The following is a 14,446-nucleotide window of genomic DNA, read 5'->3' as shown; positions in this document are numbered from 1 at the left end:
GACGCAAACCCATTGTCCGTGGAGACGTCACATCAGGTGTCTCATGTGTGCTTACATGTTCTTTCTTAGCATTCTAATCTGACTGTAAAACTATGTTTAAGATTGGACTTCTGAATGCTAGTTGTATTGCAGATGTATGATGCAATGATATATTTTAAGGTATTTTATGAGAACTTCACTGGTTTATATTGTTGGTTTATAATGTGATTTCATATGTTTATGTTTTGAATATTACTTTGAGTTAAAGATCGGGTAAACATCCGGTTGGGATATTTCAGTGGTATCAGAGCTTCAACCCTACCATCCTGTCGAGTCTAATATTATACGTATGTAGATGACCGGACTGGATCCATTCATAGTGTGCACCTCTTTGTGCCCATTGGCTTCCATCTCTTCATTTATAGTAAACCAAAGACTTGTCAAGGTTAATCAGATCGTGCCTTTTGGTCCTCCTAATGCTATTCTTTCAACATTTTTTAGTTTTGGTTATTTGACATTTTGTCAAACGCCTGTCGTGCAAAACTCGTAATTGTGATTTTCTAAACCTGATATGAATTTCTGATTTTATCATTTGAATTTTGGATTGACTATGTTTCAATTACATGTACAAAATAAGACATAACCTAACAAACAACTTTACAATAATAGAGGAACCCCTTATTGATGAAATATGATGTCTAGTTTCAAAGAAATCAAGTCTGGTAATGTATTTATCAGACTGTAACAGGAAGTAAAAACCCTAGGTATTTGAGAGTTCACCAATTACAACATATCCGAATGATGCAAAACTCCAATGGCAATGAGGTGAGCAATGTAAAAGACCATATGATGATGCAACAAACTCAAATCTGGACATTAACAAGTCTGAAATTTTTGTTGATAACTGAAAGGTCTGAAACACAATACTGATCTGCAAATAAAGGAAAATTCCAGCTCTTCCTCAATTCCACAATCTTGTCAAACCCTTCAAAGAGTTTTCCAGCAATCTGATAATGAGCACAATGGTGAATTCTGAATGAATCCACTCAAAAGATGGAATTGGGTATCTGTCCTCAGATTTCTTGCATTAAAATGCTAAGCTCCCAAACTCTTAGAGAGAAAAAACTAAAATAAACCAGCTATATCAAATGGTTTTCTCAAATCCCCTTTTATAATCCTCAGGAAGCTTCCAAAAGCACTATTCACAATTCTCACTTTTTTATAATTTAATATTTAACTTGCATATCGGAAATAATAATAAAGTGAACTATCATATAATTTCTTTCTAAATATCAAGTCACTTTAACATCTTTATAACTTCGTAACTTGCCACCTCTGTTTGGCATAACAATTAAATACTTTGTGACATTCATATATCGAATGCACACTTGAACCTTGTATCCCATTAAATCATAAAGATATTTAATTTAATTAATTATGAAGTCAAAGCTAGATTAGGACCTTAACTAATTGAATTGAATCACCAAACTCAATTAGATACAAAAAAAAAAAATCAAATCAACAGCCAATACTCTCAACTTTTAGGACATAACCATAGTGCTCTTTGACCATCGAAATAACTTATTATATAGAGTATGGACTCAAACATCCAAGTGAGTTGCTAAAAATATTGTGTATAACTAAAGCATAAAAGGTCTTTGGAAGGCAAGCCACGAGTAAACTAGTACACTAAGAGGCTCAAAAGGTCAGCTAAATAAACCTGAACCACCCTCAAAGAGCCCCTCTGTCACCACATAAGCCTATGGGAGCCTAATAGGCTAACCTCTTAAAATCATTGAACCTTAGGAAGGCACAAAAATGGGGCATTACAGTTTACCCTTCCCAAAGATTGCTTTCCGTAAATGATCTGCATTTGCATACCAAACCAAGCCCCATCTACACCAATATGCCAATTTGGATAACAAGATCTTGAATCAAATTCAAAAATGTTGCTCCACAAATCTATTGCGCTACTTTAATAATAACAACACCATACCCAAAGTTGTGATGAAACTCTTCAAGACCCATAAGAGACAATGTACCAATCATGTCAATATCCCAATCTCAAACCAATTTGTTCATCTAATTGTAGGAATAGAATTAGATATTAGGCCACCAAATGCAGTTGTTGTAGCTTAGGCTTGCAATAAGACTGATGTCAATGGTGTCACCATATCCATGCATAGCAAGATATCCATCTCATGTGCAATATCCAATAAGTAGACATGTCTCCTCACATTCACATGCAACTAAATATTAGTTAAAGACAATACTAAACCTAAACGTGCAGTTGAAACCAACGCAGGACGACCACTAACTACTAAAAAAATCTATGAAGATTAAATCACCAATTAATAAATAAACAGCTGCGATATCATATGAAATTGGTAACAAATCCAAAGCCAAACAGCCTTCATAGCCCAATGAAGACATCTCTTCATTGGTGAGTTCACTTGCTCTTTCTAGCCATCCTACGTTCAACTTTTGGTGCTTCTCTATGTCAGCTTTTCCAACATGCAAAACATCGGCCCTAGCACAAGACAGATAATCAAAATCATCATATCTCATGCTTGCCTATTGTGTACCAACATTAGTAAAATCAATACCACTCATTTCTCCATGTTTGAAGGTTGCAATATCACAAAAAATATGAGGTATTCTCAGCTGTCCATGATCAAAAAAATTGGACCTAACTCCTTCATTTTTATCTATCCATAAAATTTTCAATGTCAAGCAAGCATACATGTTTACTGCATAAGTTAGTTAAGGAATGAACACAGACAATGAACACAAACAGCAAAACTCTTAAGATTATTCGCATATGCTAGAACATTACATTATCAGATATCCAAATGAATGATGAATCATGATTTACAATGATCCCCGACGGGATATAAATACCATCCGCCGAACCTTCCCGAAGGAGTCCGTCGGCCGCAAACATTATGTCCGCTACAAACTATTTGCCCGTTGGCTATAGAATACAAAAACACCAACGACAATCACCCCGTCGGCTACAGAAACATCGACGACAATCACTCCGTCGGCTGACACAGTTTCTACCAACATCATCCACCCCAAAAGAAAAAGTCGTCTCTGGACAACAATCACAAAATATTTGAGATAAATTAACAACCAAAATACATTAACAAAGTGACTACAACAAAAAATTTGCTTCTATCACATCACTTCCACATTCATCCCGTTACATCTGTAGCCTCTGCTAACACAATACCATCTTCTCAAGCTGACCTTGATAGCCACCCGTGCTGCTTTCTCTGCTTCCAACACTGGGTCCACTGAGCTAAGTGTCGTTGTACTGCCTTCTAGATGACCCACTCCTCCCGAGCTCTCTATGCCTCCACCAAGACAGCCACTCGGCCAACCCCTACTCCCAGTGCCTCTGGTACACAGACACTCTATGCCTATAGCAGCTTCAAGTCTTCTCGACTAGTCACACTTCCCATGGCTGATATTCGCAACGACTGGGGGTCCAAGGGGCAACGCCCCCGGCGGGGTCCTGGGGCACTCTGAAACCCACACAAAACTGCATGGAACACACCATTTCTATCATTTTCTACCGATTCTACACTCTTTTTGGCAACCACTGATGCCTCCCCTTCCCTTTGGCATCATCTGCTACTCATTCCAAACAACTTGAATTTGTCGTCGTCTTTTTTTTTTTTTAATAGCTCTGTCACTTCTGACTACTTCCAAGATGATGACCGCATGCCCGTATAGCTTTTCCTTCCAAGAAGATCAAATCGCTGATGCCTATATATGTATTGCGTTCAGCCCAACCACGTCGAAACCCTGCAAGCGAATAGCAACCCAAGGCATCATCGTCACCACTCTAGGTGACCCTTCCCTTCTCCACAAGAAGACGAAAAACATCAGCTGGAAGAAAAAAAATATCCGCCAGAAAAACACCCGCAGGACTTTCCGCGGAACAAGTGGAACAGGAGTTCGCGGACCAGTCCGCGAGACAGGTGTCCGCGGAACAATTCGCGGGCAAACTGTCCGCAGAACCCTATCCGCGAGACAAACGTCCGCAGGCAGACTGTTCGCAGAACTCTATCTGCGAACCAGTCCGCGAGACATGTGTCCACAGAACAATCCGCGGGCAAACTCTGTCTCTTCCCTCTTTTTTTTTCTTTTTTTTTTGAAACATACAGCACCTCAATTTTGCCTCCAAGAGTCGCCATTCTGCAACGACGACGAGGAGGAAGTCATCTGATCCTTCTACAACGGCGACAAAGACTTCCTGGCACAATATATTTTCAAATTGGATCCGTTCAGTACGTGAGGTACCTCTTGCCTGTCCAACGTCCCCAACTTTATCACTCGATTTTTGCCGACCTCTCGGATCTAATATGGTCCAACCCATCTTGCCTTAAACCTTTCCTATTTGATTTCATTCCGACCGTCGTACTTGAGTACCAACTACCCCGACTGAAACCTGTTGAGTTTGTCATGCCACGCTTTATGTCTGTTCTGTGTCACCTCTGTTGCCCACTATGCCTGCGATCGTCGTGCATCTAGCTTATTTCCTTGTTGTCGGTACCCTTCAAGTAATTTTATGGTGCGATGCATTCTTTTCTTCCTGTGCAGTCCGTTCACCGTGTACCGGACAGTGGAATTTTTCTTTTTTTTTGGGTTTGTATTGTATGTCCTTCCCTTCTTCAACCGTAACCTCCTTTGCATCATCTACTTCTCTGTATTCCTTCGGACACTCATTTTCCTCTTTTTTCTCACCTTCGTCGACCCTTAGCATATTACAACTCGAAAAGAGTTCGTAGTCTTCTATTTGCCAATGGTAAAGGCCATTCACCGAGTCTAGGTCGTCATCATTCGATCCTCCTTCTAGTGTCAATACTCCTTCATCGTCCGGTTCCATTCTTCTCTTTCCTTCATCGTCATTTCTTTCGTCATCACTGTCGCCTTCACCTTCTGAATCTGGCGATGCTACCTCCTCACCTACCATTTGTGTATGCAAGTCAATTATGAATCTTTTGCCTCCGCGCTCCATTGATAGGGTATTTCGTTTCCAATCATGTTTTACTTTTGCTTGCACCAACCAAGTCCATCCCAAAATAGCATCATATCCTTTTCTTTTCAATGCAATGACCACGAAGTCCAATAAAAATGGTTGAGTACCAATGGTTACCGGTTGCGCCCTCAAGGTTCCTAACGGTTTGATCCCGTGTTGGTCCGCCATGAGCAACTGGAATGTAGGTGGCCACAGCGTCGGCTTTCCCAACTTCTTCCAAGTATCCTCCGACAACACATTCACACCGGACCCTCCGTCAACAATTGTGTCTGTCAAAACATTTCCCAAAATCTCCATCTCAATGATCGCCGGATGCCGTCCGAATGTGAGTGCCAGCAGCATTTGATATGTTGTCGTCACTTCCCTACTGTCCCTTCCTGTGTCCTCCATTGCTTTCGAAAACGGTGTATGATTCAGAATGGTCGTCCGTTTGTAAGATCTATCGTACGATGTTTTGTTCCGCGAAGTTCCTTGCCAAGGTGTTGGTGATGTCCTTCAACTAAGATGTCTCTGCCGACGATGCCTTTCCAATTTCCGCCTGCACTTCCCCCAATTTTCTCTTTTCCTCTGCCGGCAGTTTTGCTTGCCTCCGCATAATTGCCAGAACCTCCTCTTCATCCGTGCCGACAGTGATCAAATTTACTCCCGACTTTGGGCACTTAGCATCTTCATGGTTGTCGAGTCCGCACCATCTGCATAATAATTTCGATACATTTGTCGCTGTACAATCCCGCACAAAATGACCCCACAAATTACAGGCTCGGCATTGAACGATCGGCTGTCCGTTTGCATCATACTGGGTTCGACTTCGGTTCCCATTATTATTGTTATTGTTCGCATTGTTGTTGTTATTTTGCCCTCTGTTATGATTCCTGTACCCTCCGGATGTGGCACCTACGCTATTCATATTCCCGCTACTGCCCGACGGGGAAGCCTCCTGTGTAAGCAGCACCTGCGAAAATCCTCTTGTTTTCATGTTAAAGGGGCACTCTTTTGTCGAATGGCCCATGATCTGACAAATGTCACAAAATTGGTTCGTTGGACACGATCCTTTAGTATGACCGTCGGTCTTACACTCCGTGCACCACAACTCACTGCCTTTTGGCTCCTTTTGCATGTTTTTAAGCTCCTTCATCATGCAGATCATGTCCTTCTGGAGGGCATGAACCTTCTTACTGTTGCCTTCCTCGTCGCTGCTATCACCTCTGGCAGGCTCGTCGTCATCCGAATCAAATGAGCTAGTCTTCGTCTTCTTTGTCTTCAGCTCACTTTCGAGGTCCAATGGTCTATTATAAGCTTCCGTATATGACGACGGTGGCACAATTTTCATTTTCCTCCGCAACTTCGAGCGTAGGCCTTCCACGAACCATCTTTTCTAAAGTCCGTCCACCGGCTTACTTTCCATTTTGTTTATCAAGTCTTTTAATTTCCTAGCGTAAACACGAATGGTTTCGTTTTTCCCCTGCTTAGTATTGAAATCTCTGCTACAATTTCATTATCATCCCGCAATAGTTTAAATTCTGACAGAAACTCCTTTTTAATGTTATCCCAACTGTTTAGCTTTTGTGGGTCTGTATCAGTGAACCAATCAATTGCTACGCCTCGTAGGGTGGCCGGAAATTGTCTCATCCAGTCGTCTTCATCAGTTATCCCATTTGCCTTCCAAATTGTTTCACATGTTTTGCAATGTCGAATGGGATCGACCGTACCATCGCCATTGAACTTCAACAGTTTCTCTTTCGGTCCCGCCATCACAATTGGTTTCTGTAAACAGGCGTTGCTCGGTCTTGCAATACTGGTGCCGTTCAATCCCACACCGGCGCTCTGCACTCCCACACCGGCGGTCTGTACTCCCACACTGGCGGACTAGTCTCCCACACCGGCAAACTGCACTCCCACACCGGCAGTCTACACTCCCACACCGGCCGACTGCACTCCCACACCAGTGGACTGTTCTCCCATACCGGCGGACTGCACTCCCAAACCGGCGGTCTGCACTCCCTCACCGGCAGACTGGTCTCCCACACCGGCAGACTGCACTCACACCGGCGGACTGTTTTCCCACACCATCAGACTGCACTTCAACACCGTCGATCTCAACAACTATGACCCTTGGTGAAGAAAAAGGATCTTCTGAAGTTGTCTCCCACAAAAGTGTATCCTGGACGAAGAGTTCAGTCCACGCTCTTGCTCCATCGGCACTCCGAGCCGTGCGAGTTGATGCTCTTCCGTCTGGATTCTCTCCCCTCGGCGAACACAAATTCAAAAACTCCTTTCGTGCTTCTTCTACCAAATCCACCCACTGCCGAGTTTCCTCCAACAAATCTTCAGTGCTTCGGTTTCCGTCGGCACTCTTCTGAAATCTCTGTCAGCGTTTGGCTTGCTGTGCCAGAATTAAATTCTCTTGCGTAGTACGGATTCCATCTTTTCCCTTGACCTTATTTCGATCCTTGTTAAGCTGATTTGGCATTAATCTTCATTCCTCCCACCTTCCAAGTTCATAAGGCAACGGCGCCAAATGTTTACCACATAAGTTAGTTAAGGAATGTACACAGACAATGAACACAAACAGCAGAACTCCTTAGATTATTTGCATATGCCAGAACATTACATTATCAGATATCCAAATGAATGATGAATCATGATTTACAATGATCCTCGACAGGATATAAATACCATCCGCCGAACCTTCCCGAAGGAGTCCGTCGGCCACAAACATTATGTCCGCTACAAACTATTTGCCCGTCGGCTACAGAATACAAAAACACCGATGACAATCACCCCGTCGGCTACAGAAACACCGACGACAATCACTTCGTCGGCTGACACAATTTCTACCGACAACAATACACACGTTTACCTGTCCTATCCTTTGTCATATTCCTTAGTGCCTTGAGCACAATATATTAACACATGTGGGTAAACTCCAACTCCAGTTTTTTCAAGTATGCCAACATACACACAACTCTTTGTCATTTAACAATTCTTTTTAATATGAAAGGATGATATCTAGGAGGACCGAAAAGTAAAGCAATCATACCATGTGTTTTGTCATCATGTTTAACATCCTCAAGAAAATTTACCTTCACACCTACATGAAAAGACCCTTAAATCCTTTCTCTATGTCCCCACTTTTGGACATCTTCATTTTTCATTGTTTTTCATCGAGTATGCCTAACACAGTTGTATGAGATTTTGTTGTGTTTAATGAAGACTATGCTAAACTAAAGTCCTCGCCAAGCTTAACCATGTTATCTCCTTTTCTTTCCACGCCATCAAACTTTATTCCTCCAAGCATGAGGAGATGGACTACTACTAGGGCCTTCTTGAGCTCATATAAATTGGCAAGAGATAGAGCTAACTCAGATTATCAAGATTCCCAAAAGGCTTTCAACACGAATCTGCCATCTTCTATTAAACATGATTAAAATAGTTCATAGTTTCCACGACAATACCTTCATTTACCCTTACTTGACCTTCCAAAGGATGTAGCTTATGAGCCTCAACTCTTCCATGCAAAATTTCTGATTTGTCTTCTCGCCAATTCACAACTAAGGCATAATTTCAAAATTAGTAGCAACACAACATCGATACAAGGGCCAGCCTCCATATTTAATTGTTGAAAAGAAGTTAGAACAGAATTGTGTTCAGAGAGAAATTTATCACAAACATCATTAGGTAATGATCCACGAGGACTTTCAAACTAATTTTCATATTCTATATCTTCCACATATGTGGAAATGACACTAACCAAAATAAGTTTCCTCCTTGGACATAACTGCAATAAATAGCTGATTTTCAACTCCACATTCACCAAAACTAACATATGCGTCAACACTCGCAAATGATGTATAGTCATCTTCATTTGTTGCTTGGGAGACATCTTCGAAAACACTAGTGTGATCACTCATGCTAGAAAACTTGACCTCTGTAATGTCCAAATTTTTCGTGATCATCATACATTGTGGGATTAGTCTATTACTTAACCCTCATAGGCTAATCAGATGGATAGAGAGTCTTTGCAGGCAAAGTCAGAGGCTATTTTTCCACTCCAGAGGTCAGGGATATTCAGGTTTTCTCTTTGTTTGGGTCAGTTTGGTACACTTATTATTTGTAGTAACTCAATTACCCAGCATTTATACATTTGGCAAGGCACCTAGACCAGCCTCTATTGCAACGATGACCCTTGGCATCTTTATTGACCAGATATTCAGGGATTTACTGATTATAGCATGTCAGGGGTTGATAGAGATAGACCCTTACTATGTTTAGTAAGGCAATTGGATGCACAGTGAACACAGTGGTTAACTCTGAAGTTCACTTAAAATTAAGAAATAAAGATTAATGATGAATCTATAACATTATAATTATTATTAAAGTTATACTTTAATAATAATTAAAGAAATTTATAAATGTTGTGGAAGTATACTTTATAATAAGTGAAAGTACATTTTGATTTTATAAGAGATGGATGTTAATTAAAATATAGGCATTTAGTAAAGTATACCATATATTTTAATGTGTGCATGCACCAAAAGGAGGGGAGCATAATTAAATGTTTTAATTTCAAATGCAACAAAACCAAACAAACTTGTAAGTTATCAGATGTGTATTCAAGAAGCCTTGTGATCGATTTAGTACTTGGGAATTGTAAAAGCCAAAGGAAAAAGGAAATGGGGCAATTATTGATGCATTTGTTTATCATGTTTGGGTAAAGAGAAATTTGGAACAAGGGTTTCAAGTTCTCATCTGAAAAATTGTAGATTCTTCCAAGTTTATTCCAGCACTTTGAATAGGTTAAATGTCCAACAAATTGTGCACATACTATGGCTTTATACAGAAGCCAGGATCGAGCTTATTGGAGGTGAAAATTGAAGCTTTGAATCCATAGATTATGCTGAGATTGCTGCCGGTTTAGTAAACCAGTTTACAATTCAAATTTTGAGCCACAGAATTCAGTGCGGTTTTATACTAGGAGCCACAATATTTATATGTCACCACGTGAGATATGAAGGGGACATGAATGCTTCAAAAGGGCACATTTTGTATATTGGAAGATTCGTTGACGTTTGTTGATGATGCAAATTCTTTGCTATTTGCTCATGTAATTGAAAAGCTGCATTGATCACCCAGATACATTATTATATGTTAAAATGGTTTTAAAGTAGATATTTGCAAATGAGAATTCTGAAGTTTATACAGATGCCGGTCAAGTAGTTTTCAAAAATTTTGATGGGATGACTTGAACATCACCATAATGAATGTCGACCAACCAAGAAACTTGTGATTGTCAAGTGGTAACTTTCTTCCAAGGCCTGATATAGCAAGGATGATTGTTTGTGACATGAATCCATCACACATACTTCACTTTTAACAACTGTATCCTATATACCATCACTGGAGACATGTAAGCACTGCCGAAATCAGCTGCCAACAAATGATGAAGCATGGAAGTATAAATGCTGCCACAAATATCAGAATCATACTCATGTCTATGTGTCATGAAACCATCAGCTCCAAGTGATTGATAATTTGATACTATTGAAGCTCAACTGAAACCAAACACTCTCATGGCATTATGGGTTGGTACACCTGTTTCCAGCCTCTACTTGATTCCCATGTGATGTTGAGTTTCTATTTTCTTGTTGTCATTTGCAGGATGCATATGACCTTCAAGTATTCCCTTTTCCTTTCCTTATTCCTGCACCCTTAGTGTCTCCTCTTTCACAATGGTTTCTTTAATATCATTTGATTCTTCATTCTTTTTTTGTTGCTAATATGAACTTGTAGATGCCAAATCATCATCATCCTCATTTGGTATTGCCATTAATTGCATGGTAACGTATCTCCTTAGAAAGAGTGTAGTACTTACAGCAGCTGCTCATAATTGCATCATTGGTTGCCTTGGCGTGAGGCCTCTTAATTGCACTTGTTGATAAGTTGCTAGAATTCGTAAATTGTCCTAAAAGAGATTACTTTTAACACTGCAGATTATATGCAAACCTTTAAAAGATACTTCATTATTTTCTCCCAGCTAGGTTAGTTTTCCTTTATTGGTAAAAGAGGAAGGAAAGAGGTAATAATATTCTATCCTTAATTTTAGCCATGGATGTAATCAGTTTGAATCAAAGCTCTAATACCACTGTAAGAACACTTACTAATTCTGCCCTTTTTTAGTTTTGGATGTTTGACATTTTGTCAAACACTTGTCATGTAAACCATTGAATTCTGATCTTATTAGCCTAATATAAAATTCTGGGGTTTCTTGTTTGAATTTGGATTGATTGTGTTGCAATTACATATTAAATAAGAAAGAACATAACAAACAAGTTAACAATACCAAATGATCAATTTATTGATGAAATATGAGGACCGATTACAAATAAATCAAATCTGATATGGTATTTATCAGACTCTAACAGCAAGTACAAACCCTATGTATTTGAGTGTTCAACAATTAAAACATACCAGGAGGGTGCATAGCTCCAATGGTAATGAGGTGAGCAATGTAGGAGACCATATGAATTCTAAATGAATCCACACAAAAGATGGATTTGGGTTCCCATCCAAGCCACTGAAAAACTCCAAGGGTTTTCTTCCTCAGATTTCTTGTGTTAAAAGCAAAGCTCCCAAACTTGTTAGAGAGAAAAATTAATATAAACCAAGTATACCAAATGGCTTCATTAAATCCCCTTTTATAATCCTCTTATGAGGTTTCCAGAAATCCTTTTAACAATTCCCATTTTATCTATAATTTAGTATTTAACAGTTTAACTTGCATATGGAAAATAGTAACAAAGTGACCCCTTTGTATAATTGTTTATTAATATAAAGTCACTTTAATATCCTTATAGCTCCATAAGTTAGTACTCCATTTGGCATAATAATTCAGCACTTCATGACATTCATATATTGAATGCACACTTCACTAATTTAAATAATTATGACTACATAAGTTGGCACCCCATTTAATTTAATTAATTATATTAAAGTCAAAGCCACACTAAACTTTAATTAATTAAATTAAAACTGTCACGCTCCATTAAATGCCAAATATCAAATCAAAAACTCATCCTAATATGTTTTCGGATATAATCATGGTACCCTCTAACCATCCAAATAACTTACTATAAATAGTGTGGGCCTAAACGTCCAAGTGAATTATTAAAAATAGTATGTATAAACAAAGGCTGAAAGACTTCTCAAAGGAAAACCACAAATAAACTAATGCATTGAGATGCCCAAATGGTTAGCTAAATAACCCTAAATCACCCTCAAAGGACCCCCTAATCACCTCATTAGCATGTTCGAGCACATCCACTCAAAAAGGCACAATAGATTGTCTATGGTGAGGTTGAATGATCTAGTGTTTGTTTCCTTCGCCTTGGAACAAGATAGATTATGGGTAGTGCATCCATCACAATCACGATAGAGGAGTTCGATTCAGGTCCAAGTGGATCACTAAATCTATCAATTCTATCTTTATTGATGACGACCTTGAGTGGATTAGATAGGTTGGTGTTGTTGTCATGGCAAAGGAGGAGAATAGAGAATGATCAAATATGTACAAGCAAAGTTGTTGTTCGAAGTGGCATCTTACAGGCACATACTATGGTTGGTCAATCATTCAAGACCTACCCTAGATGTTTTTGTAAGAGGGATACAAGCTCCTCTAAGGCGGACATTGGGCCATAGACTCGTTTTTGCTTTCATATATGTTTGGATTCTAGAACATTTGATGTCATGGATTTCATATTCCATGAGTTTTGTATACATTTACATATTTAGAATTTTTTATATCTAGGTTTGTTATTTCCGCTAGCTACAATTTGCATTTGTAGTTCTATGGTTGATGTATATTTATGTATGCGGTCATATTAGCTTCTATTTGATGATGTTATATCTTTAAACTCTATCCAATAAAGGGCACATGAAACAAGTTTTAAGTCCTTAAAACTCTCTAAATTTTGTGGGTTTTTTCATTTTGTTGGGTACCAAGTCCCAAGTCAAATCAGCCTTGTCAAGACTGAGTCGAGCCCGAGTCAGGGAAACTTAGATTTTTTATAGCTTTAGAAACAAGGTTTGGTGCAGATTTTGCAGAAAAACTGCAGAAAAGAAGGGAATTCATAATGCCCCACCTAGAAACCTAGCCATTCCATTGTAAACAATAACAGAAAACTGAGCCATTCTAGGCCAATTTTAAGTAAGCGCCCGAAGGAAGATAATTAATAAAAATCAAAATTGGAATTAAATTAAGATTGATGTCTTCGAAATGGTCAACAAATATATAAATGTTGCGTCTCCTGAAAAGACAACATATATATCAAAAATAAATCAAGAAGTATTAAGCAGGAAAGAAGATGTATCACTAAGTTGGATGGAATAGGAATAAGCAATCAACCAAGATCGGAATTTTGCCATGTAAAATTCATTGAGAAAAGGCAGCCAATTGTATTTAGCAAAGTAATTGGTGGTCCCCCAGAAAAAACTGACATTAAAAGGATCAAGCATGTGTAAAGTAGTTTCTTCTCATTGAGATACTAAGGTTCCAAAAGGACAACCTAAATGGGTCAAGCGTAAGTTTAAAATCCAGAAAATGCTAGCAATACAGGCCACAAATAAAAAGAGTTAACATGTCCCACACAAACAAGATGTGTGTGTGTGTGTGTGTGTGTGTGTGTGAGAGAGAGAGAGAGAGAGATTGTACTCTTTGAGACAAAATCATGCCATGTATACTGCACTTCCGGAATATCAAACATAATTATTTTTGTCGGTTCCACTAATGGCTTAATCTGCAAAAACCATCATGAAAATCAGCAGATCAACAAAACATTCTAGGGCCATGGTAATTGTTCAGGATCTTGTATAAGTATTATCTATAAATTCTGCAAATAGGAAATTCGATGCCATATTAACCAAAAAAGAATATAAATATAAACCTAGTTGATATAAATGGAAAGATATTATGATGATAGTTTGTTTTAAACATGGAACTTGCCTGAAGAAAGTATGCAAAAGAGAACTTGCAACTGAAAACCACCAACCAGAAAAGCACATATCTGCACTTTAAATCAGTCTTTTAGTTGTACTAGACATATACAACAGGGAATATATATACCAAGAAAACATGAAACAAAATAATCTGCATCTTCAGTTACCATAAAGAACAAAGTGCAAGTGATAAAATGCAACTTACCATATAAAGCACAGAACAAATAACAGATTTTTGTGTCACTGATAAAGAAATGATAGTAAGAGAACATATTTATATATTGTTGACAAAAGAATTTTTTGTTTTTCATTTTTATTTTTGATAGGTAATGGGCCGAAGCCCAGAATAATAATTATTATTAATTGCTGGGATTAGTTGTTATTATTATGTGTTAAGCTCAAAGTATGTTAAAACCAAAGACCTCC

The 14,446-nt window shown here is 38.8% G+C and overlaps 1 protein-coding gene across 4 annotated transcripts in view; it reads right to left on the bottom strand.

Moving 5' to 3' along the window:
• Positions 1-14,446, bottom strand: part of LOC149541921 (callose synthase 9-like) — a 185,758-nt gene that overhangs the window by 89,281 nt on the left and 82,031 nt on the right. For all 4 annotated transcript variants that reach the window (XM_089796976.1, XM_089796977.1, XM_089796978.1 and 1 more), the window contains exons 19-20: positions 14,028-14,088; positions 13,737-13,821 (exon numbers count right to left, since the gene is read on the bottom strand). In XM_089796976.1, the coding sequence (XP_089653102.1) occupies positions 13,737-13,821; positions 14,028-14,088 (146 nt within the window). The remainder of the gene's footprint in view (positions 1-13,736; positions 13,822-14,027; positions 14,089-14,446) is intronic.

Source organism: Cupressus sempervirens, chromosome 8 (assembly GCF_028749045.1).
Source record: "Cupressus sempervirens isolate cs-2001-9-10 chromosome 8, ASM2874904v1, whole genome shotgun sequence".
Taxonomy (NCBI): domain Eukaryota; kingdom Viridiplantae; phylum Streptophyta; class Pinopsida; order Cupressales; family Cupressaceae; genus Cupressus; species Cupressus sempervirens.
This window is presented reverse-complemented; position numbering and strand designations above follow the sequence as displayed.